We start from the raw sequence: 8,386 nt of genomic DNA, 5'->3' as shown, positions 1-8,386 counted from the left end.
GAGATGCAAAGTCAGCCACTGTCTGGGGCCACCCAGCAGGTGCTACAGAGAGATCTGCAGATTCCTCCTCTTTGTATTGGGTTTGGAAGTGCCCAGATGTGGTCTAGCTATGAAGCAAGGCAGACTGGTGCTGGTACTGGGTCTTGATAGGTTTGGGGCTTTCTGACCCAGCTGCAGCTTATTTGAGAGATTTTAGCCTGAGCAAGACCAGGCCATTCATATGCAAAAGCCGTTGCACACAGCTTGGGTGGGGTTGTAATTGGATGAGGCAGGGTTTTAGGGAATCACCAGGGCAGAGCAAACAGAAATGGCTGCCAGTCAGCCATGCAACCGGGAATATCCCAGCATAGGAATCCATCTGGGAGAAAGCCGCCCCCGAATTCCTGCCCCAATGCCAGACAATCCTGTTCCTCCTGGTATGAGTCTGTGTTCCCCAAAGCCTCGCCCTGATGCTGGAGCTCAGAGGAAGCAGGACCTGGTATGTTCAGTTTGTGGTGCCAACCTTTTAAGAGAAACAATTGGGTCTCCTGCAGCCTCTGTATCACTGAGCCCCAATCTGCACTGGTTTTTATAGGGACTTCTTTTCCCAGCTCTGGGACCCTGGGATGGGGCTGGGACCACTTGCTCCTCCGGATGGCCTCCACAAAGATGATCTCCCTCCCCATTAAAAAAGCAGCCCACGTGGGTGCCAGATCAGCCCGTTCCACACCTCCTACCCGTCTCGGTGTGCTTACTTCTTCTCTAGTTGCAGGACTTCTATTCAGCCAGCTCTCCAGTGGTTCTGGATGATGGTTGTTCTGTATTTTAGTTGTAATTTTAATGTGGTTGTGGGAGGCAGCAAGTACAGGAGTTTACCTATGCTGCCATCTTCCTTTTCCTCTCCCCTGCCAGCTTTTTGTTTTTTTTAAAGGACTGGCCTCTTGGGCAGAGCTTGTTTATGTGATCTGTGTTACACACATCTCTCTCTCTTCGCCATCTCTGACCCCTGACGGTCACACTAGCTCGCAGGCTGCATGGTGTGGGCACTGCTGTCACTGGGGCTGAACCTTAGCCTGCCTTTGTGTCCCAATGGTTCTGGCACCGTGAGGGACATGGCAATCCCCTCTGCACTGCGCAGGCTGGGACAGCAATTCTCTGAATTCCAGGGCACACTGCCCAACCTCAGACATTGCGTTTGATTTTTTTTTTAATGAAAATATTCACCTTAGATTTCTATAATTTAGAAAATGTGCTATGTCAGCCTTTGTGCATCGGATGTAAACTGGCAGGACCCGTGTGTGCCGTGTCTGCAGGCGTCATTTTAATTCCTGCTTCTTTCTCAGGGCAGAGCACTCTTGACACCATTCTAAAGAAATGAAAATCTGGGCTTTGGTTTTCTTTTAACCCTCTCAGGCTAGCTTTTCAGAGAACCCCCTTGCATTAATTTTATCTCCTGCTGACTTGACTGTGACAATCTAAACCTCATTTGGTGCTGAATGCAATGCTGGTTTGTGAACTGGTCGATGACATGGTAACCTGAAAGGCATCCCTCACTGGAGGTGATGGAAACGCATCCAGAATTACATCACAGAAGGCACACGGGGCTGGTCTAGCTCAACCCTGAGAGCAGTAATTTTCCATCTTAAGCTACTAAATCCTCTGTCAAGCAACAAGCTTCCACAGTCTGCTGATGGGTAAAAATGGGCCTGGTGCCAGGCTTGGATTTTGAGGGGGTTGCTCAGAGGACAGGTTGGAAAAATCCCTGACCTAGACTCAAGAATCAGAGAGTTTTAAATGCTGACAGGACCTTAGAGATCACAGCCAGCATTCCCATACCTCGCTTGCCAGGGAAGACGCCAAGACTCGGAGACGTTGGGATCTTGTTTGATGTCGCACTGGCCCGAGTGCCCTGTGGGCCCCAGGTCCCTGGAGACAGGCTTCTGAGTCCAGGCACCCTCTCCCTTCAGCTAGAGCCTTGCTGTGGGCCTCCATTCTCATGTGCTATCCGCATAAATGTGACTTTCTTCCCCTTTTGCAGCATTTCACCAACCAGAGGGAAGAATTTGAGGGCACAAGGGAGAGCATCCTGGTGTGGCTGACAGAGATGGACCTGCAGCTGACCAACGTGGAGCACTTCTCCGAGAGCGACGCCGACGACAAGATGCGCCAGCTCAACGTAAGCCTTCCTTCCTTGGTGCCTCGTAAAGGAACGCAGCTGCCTGCGCAATGGCGAGCGGCCAAGTCTGGGGGCAGACTCCAGAGCTGGTTAAGCTGCCGGGCTGCCTCCACCTGCACCCTCCACCTGCACAGCGGGGTGCTCACCAGCAAGGATACTGTTCCCTGCAGCCCAGGGATGAGTGGAATGAGGCCCCTTTTTCTCTTCGTCTTTTATAATTATCCAGGGAGAGAACACTCTTTAGGCTCCAAACAGAAGGCACGAGATGCTGTTTCTCCAGATGTGCAGTATAACGGGAACAGCTGTATCACGGAGCGACCCAGAACAGATACCGTCTCCTCTCCCACTGTTACCAATAATCTGTATCACACTTGAACCTCACATCACTCTCTCCTCGGCTAGGTTTCACAAGAAGTTGAGGATGGACATTTCCGTCCCTGGTAGAATGGCACTAATGGTCATTCTTACTGTGTCCGCTGAAGCAAATGCCCATTGGTGGCTGGCTACGGGAAATATTCTTTTTCCACCGAAAATTACTGCTCTCAGGGTTGAGCTAAGACCACACTCAATGACAGTGCATGACCGGCCATCCATGTCAAACTTTTAGAATCATTTTAATTGGAAAAGTCAGAGCCCAGAAGGAGGAGGGAAAAATATGTACAGGTGTTGTAAATTATTAAATGTTTGTCACCTTGTTAAAAACGGATAAAGCTAAAAAGAAAAAAACACGGATGAAGCTAGAATACTAGGTGAAGGCACAAAACAATCATGACATTTTGATGACTTTTCTGTGGCTTGTTATAAGAAACAGACATTGTCTGAATCCTCAGAGAAATCCCTTTCTTTGAAATCCTTTCTCGTGTTCCTCACAGGGTTTCCAACAGGAAATTACATTAAACACCAACAAGATTGACCAGCTCATCGTTTTCGGGGAGCAGCTGATTCAGAAGAGCGAGCCCCTGGATGCCGTGCTGATCGAGGACGAGCTGGAGGAGCTGCACCGATACTGCCAGGAAGTGTTCGGCAGGGTCGCCCGCTTCCACCGGCGGCTGACCTCCCACGCCCCGGTAAGGGGGGCGCACCCACCGGGGCTTCTGGGCCACTCGGACTTGGGGTTTGACCAGACTTGTCGTGGAAAAACTTATTTCCACTCTTATTAAAATGGAGGCACAGTTACCTAGAAGCTCCCATCTCCCAGTGGAAAGAGTAGCACGTCTGCCAAGTCCTGCCCCTTCAACACTTTCCCATGTGCTCCTGGGTACGCGGTTTCTGGCCCGTGTCAGTCCTCCTGGGATATCCTTATAACTGTTCCGGTTTTGCTGACAGTGCTAACGGGGGGCTGTACTGGCCTTTTCCACTGTGTTCATGTCTGGGAGCTCTTCATATCTGTGCCTTTCTGGTGCTTCATTCTCACCGTTGAAGTGCCGAAAGCGCCAGCTTTTGAAAGCAGCTGTGATGATTCCCTAGACAGAGGGGCCTTTGGGGAAATTCAGGTGGCATCGGGCCATTACCCAGAGTCCACTGCCTTTGTGTGCCTGCAGCTTTGATGATGACCTTCGGCCAGCGCAATTGGCCATCTTTTCTTTTTTTGTGTCGTCAACTGCCCAACTCAAACCTAATTTCTTCATCACACATAGCCTCAAAAATAACCTACATTATTTTTTTTTTTTCAGGACAGTTTTTTTATTGCCTAAGTTGCTAGGATATTTGGTGCACTCTACAAATCATTTCATTACTCTCATTTTTAAAGGTAGCAATTGATAGTCATTTTTCTTGGAGTCATGATAACACAGGAAGAATACGATTCTGTATTCTGAACAATAAGATTGGGGATAAAAAAGAACCCAGTACATGTGGTCCTTGAACATGTGAATCTTATTCAGAACACGAATTGCCTTTAAAAATTTACTTTTTGATTTTCTGATTTTTGGAGGAACCTGCCATATAACCATGAAGGAAACTTTGGTCTCCCTTTCTTTTCTAGATAAAGTTGTTGAGTGTAGATTATCAAATTTAAGATTTTTCCTAGGAAAGAAAATGGAGTTTTGGCAAATATCAATTGTAGGTCCCACACTAGACGTAAAGTCTAAATTGGAATAACCAGGAACAGGGCCTGGGAACTGATGGCCATTTTCGGGAACTGCTGGGCGAGCCAACTCCCAGCGCTCCTCAGAACCAGAGTCGCCTATGGTTTGTTTAATTCTTAAAACTGGATACTCCCGTTTTAGGGCTTGGAAGATGAAAAGGAGGCCTCTGAGAATGAAACGGACATGGAAGACCCCAGGGAGATCCAGACTGACACCTGGCGTAAGAGGAGGGAGATGGAGGAGCCCTCGTCTCCTCAGGGCCTTTGTCATCTGGTGCCCCCGGGCCCGGGGCCCGAGCGGTCTGGCTGCGAGACCCCTGTCAGCGTGGACTCCATCCCTCTGGAGTGGGATCACACAGGTGACGTGGGGGGCTCCTCCTCTCACGAAGACGACGAGGAGGGCCCATACTACAGTGCACTGTCAGGTAAGAGGCCTGGGTGTCCAGAGACCTTGAAATTGACCATGTGGCTATGTTTTTAGCTCCTCACAACACGGCCAGCTCTCAATGATCAGGAGTCCAGCTATGGCTGGCCCAGACTTCCTGTGGCTTCCTGCGTTCTGTCCTGCCCACTTCCGACTCACCTGAGAGTTGGCTCACTCCTATGGTAGAGGGGATCAGGGTGGGGAAAATAACGGGAATTCACTTTGGGCCACTGAGGCTATTCACAAATGGCCCTGGCTCATCAGGGAACTTTTCTGGCCAGTTTTTCAGACTGCCCATAGATTGAGAATTTTCATTCTTTCTGTGCACCGCCCCTCCCCCACCACTGCTTTGGACGGTTGGGAATTGGCTGAAAAAATCCTTCTGGGTTTTTTTAAAGCTTTGTGATAAAACAGGTAAAGGGTAGTTATCTTCCTCCTTCCAGCTGACAATGTTTCTACTGTTTTAATTTGATACTGGGGCGTTCCTGCAGTGAGGAAATTGACATTATTCTTTTTCAGATGTAGAAATCCCTGAAAATCCTGAGGCATATCTTAAAATGACCACAAAAACTTTGAAAGCGTCTTCTGGTAGGCCCCTGCCCATGCATGTGTCTCAACACGGCAGCACCCTCGGCGCACACTGCATCCTAAACCTCGCTCCCACGTCATGTCTGACCTCTGCCTTCGTGGACACCATGGCCTCGCTCATGGTGTATTCACACCGCCATACTCACACATACCTGCGCGCTCCTCCCAAATCCCCACCCAGACCAGAGCAGTCTCGCCGCCATCCCTCTCCCCCTCAGGCCTGCGCAGAAGGGAATTCTTCGTGGTGCCTTCTTAAGTGTTTATCTTCCTGCCATCTAACTCAAGTCCCTTGGCATGGGCCAAGCTTTCTTCATGGTGGCTTGGTTTGGAACTGTTTCCTTGCTTACGGTGATTTCCTGGGAAGAGGGTGGGTGAGTGTAGGTGAGGGTAGAGGTGCTGTTGCACTGGTTGCAGAAGAAACCTTCCTTTCCTCTACTTGCAGCTCTCATCTTCCTTCCCTGCCCCGCCCCACCTGCAGTACTGGACACAGCCACAAGTGGCTCTCTGGTCCCGTCCATCCCCCCACCCCCTCCTGAAAGGCCTCCAGTCCTCGTGGCCCCAGACCCACTCCCTGCCAGTGTCCCCACCACGAGACCCTGCTCCAAAACACTACTCATCCCGCAGCAAATCATATGTTCGTTGTGCTCCATGGTGAACCCATCTAGCAAAGGCCCAGTGTTGCTCAGCTGCATGACTCATTTCATTCCCTTCTGGGACATACTGACATTTTGCAAACGTGCATGCTTTGCAAGGAAAGCTGCAGAACTCATGTTCCACCGTAACCTGATGCCATGTTGCCGTGACCTTTTTGTGTAACTAAACATGAATCCTTTGGTTGGAGAGAATGGACTGTCACTTGCTATTTTTTTGTTTCAGGCAAATCCATTTCTGAGGCCCACTCATGGCACGTTCCTGACAGTCCTTCCTGTCCCCAGCATCGCTACAAACAGATGGGAGGTGATAGGAATGTACAACCTATCCCCTCAGATTCCAGCACCCCTTATAAACCAGCTTACGTAAGTCGTTTTTTTAAATTTTTTTATTGAATTCATTGGGTGACATCAGTTAATAAAATTATGTTTCAGGTGTACAGTTCTCTCCTACATCATCTCTACATTGTATTGTGCATTCACCACCCCAAGTCAAGTCTCCTTCCATCACCATCCATCCCCCCTTTACTCTCTTCTACCTCCTCACACCCTTCATTCTCACTGGCTTTGCTCAATCCCTTCACCTTTTTCACCCAGCCCCCCAACCCCGTCCCTTCTGACAGCTGTCAGTCTGTTCTCTATCTTATTGTTCTCTGAGGGTCTGTTTCTATTTTATTCGTTTCCTTTGGTCATTAGAGTCTACATATAAGTGAAATCATAAGGTACTTGTCTATCTCTAGTACGGTATAAGTGAATTAAATATAAGTGAAATATATAAGTCTACATATAAGTGAAATCATACGGTACTTGTCTATCTCTGCAGCAAGGAGTTCCTGCAGACCGGGAGCAGTGAGTCCACACTCCAGGGAAAGGAAGGACTCGCCAGTACTGAGCCTCAGCACTTGGCTTATTTCACCCAAGTGCAGGAGTAAATAGTTAAAATTTTCCAGGAGAGGGACTTTGGTGCCTACTGTGTGTGCTCGCTCCCAGGAACATTTTGAGTTGGTTTTCCCGGTGACAGTATCTCTGCCAAGCTGTCCACACTTCGTTAGAACCCTGGCAAAACTGACCTGAGTTAAAAATAGGTTTCTAGCCAATTCAGGAAGGACTGTCGGGAACGTGCCGTGAGGGGCCCTCAGAAATGATTTCCCTGTGTGTGTATGGACATGATGTAACCGTGGTTATTACCGTTGAGTCGGTCATCCATGTAAATGATGGAGAAGTGAGGGGCGGGCTTCCCTGAGTGGCACCTGAGCTCCCAGACCTTGGTTAGGTTCCCTTTGACCACAGAGCACACCCTGTTCAGAAATTATGACTTCCCACCGATATGATTTGGCCTTGTACTGTGGTAGACGTGGGTTTGATTCCTAGCCCTGCCAATAAATTGCTCTGGATCCATAAGCCCATGACCTGCCTCCGTGAGCCTTCCTCACCTAAGGCAAACGTACCTTACATAATTGTTGTCGTCAGGATTGGGTGGATGCAGTTATGAAGAAGGCCCTCGGGAGTGGTCACCATCATTATTATTACTGCTATATACTACTGTGTATATGCGTCATTATTGTTATTTATAACAGTGCTGTTCCTTCTTACATTTCCCTCTGGGAACATAGTCTTGGCACCCTTCCGGCTACACAGCTGTTGGAGGACAGCCTGCCTAGGATTTAATTTGGCCCCAGATCATTCTCAGTGCAGAGAGTTAGCGATGAGTGAGTTGCATGTTCAGTGTCGTCCCTTAGAAAAACTAGCAGCAGTGTCAGCCTCACAGGATGAGTCCTCAGCGTGCCCTGTGTGTCTAGGGGTGAAGAGAGCTCGATAATTGGAGGAGATTTTTGGCTGCACGTGGTCAGACCGGAGTCATTCGATAGTGGCTGCCCAGGCCCGATTCGGGAACTCTTGCTGAGCGAGCAGTTGTCATTTGTAGCCTGCCTCTCTGCAGAATAGGACCTCACAGTCTGGCGGGGAGACCCCAGCACCTCACCTTTGCTTTACACCCATAGTTCCGGTGACTATGCTCATGTCCCTCCCTCGCCTGGCTGGTTTCAACCGCTTTTTGTGGTGTCTGAAACCAGGATGTCACCAGAAATCGGAAGGTTTTTTAGTTATTTTTTTCATTCCACACAAGCAGGCCAGATGGACACAATCCAAAGAAACCATGACTTTTCTAAAAAGGCTACGTTTATTTTTGGAAAGGCCTGAGATAACAGAGCAGTCAGCTCCGTGATGACAGAAGAGCAGCGAAGAATAAATGCTGGGTAATGAGCAGCCGGGGCAGGTCACCAGAAATCGGAAGGTTTTTTAGTTATTTTTTTCATTCCACACAAGCAGGCCAGATGGACACAATCCAAAGAAACCATGACTTTTCTAAAAAGGCTACGTTTATTTTTGGAAAGGCCTGAGATAACAGAGCAGTCAGCTCCGTGATGACAGAAGAGCAGCGAAGAATAAATGCTGGGTAATGAGCAGCCGGGGCAGGTCCATCC

General features: G+C 49.0%; 1 protein-coding gene across 1 annotated transcript in view; it reads left to right on the top strand.

The window, feature by feature from the left end:
• Window positions 1-8,386, top strand: part of SYNE2 (spectrin repeat containing, nuclear envelope 2) — a 257,316-nt gene that overhangs the window by 240,081 nt on the left and 8,849 nt on the right. Inside the window, exons 104-108 of the mRNA XM_006756713.2 lie at window positions 2,018-2,155; window positions 3,028-3,222; window positions 4,384-4,666; window positions 5,185-5,253; window positions 6,130-6,269. Of these exons, the coding sequence (XP_006756776.1) occupies window positions 2,018-2,155; window positions 3,028-3,222; window positions 4,384-4,666; window positions 5,185-5,253; window positions 6,130-6,269 (825 nt within the window). The remainder of the gene's footprint in view (window positions 1-2,017; window positions 2,156-3,027; window positions 3,223-4,383; window positions 4,667-5,184; window positions 5,254-6,129; window positions 6,270-8,386) is intronic.

This window comes from Myotis davidii, unplaced genomic scaffold (genome assembly GCF_000327345.1).
Source record: "Myotis davidii unplaced genomic scaffold, ASM32734v1 scaffold474, whole genome shotgun sequence".
NCBI lineage: Eukaryota > Metazoa > Chordata > Mammalia > Chiroptera > Vespertilionidae > Myotis > Myotis davidii.
The sequence above is the reverse complement of the archived record's forward strand: the minus strand, read 5'-3'. Positions and strand labels throughout refer to the sequence as shown.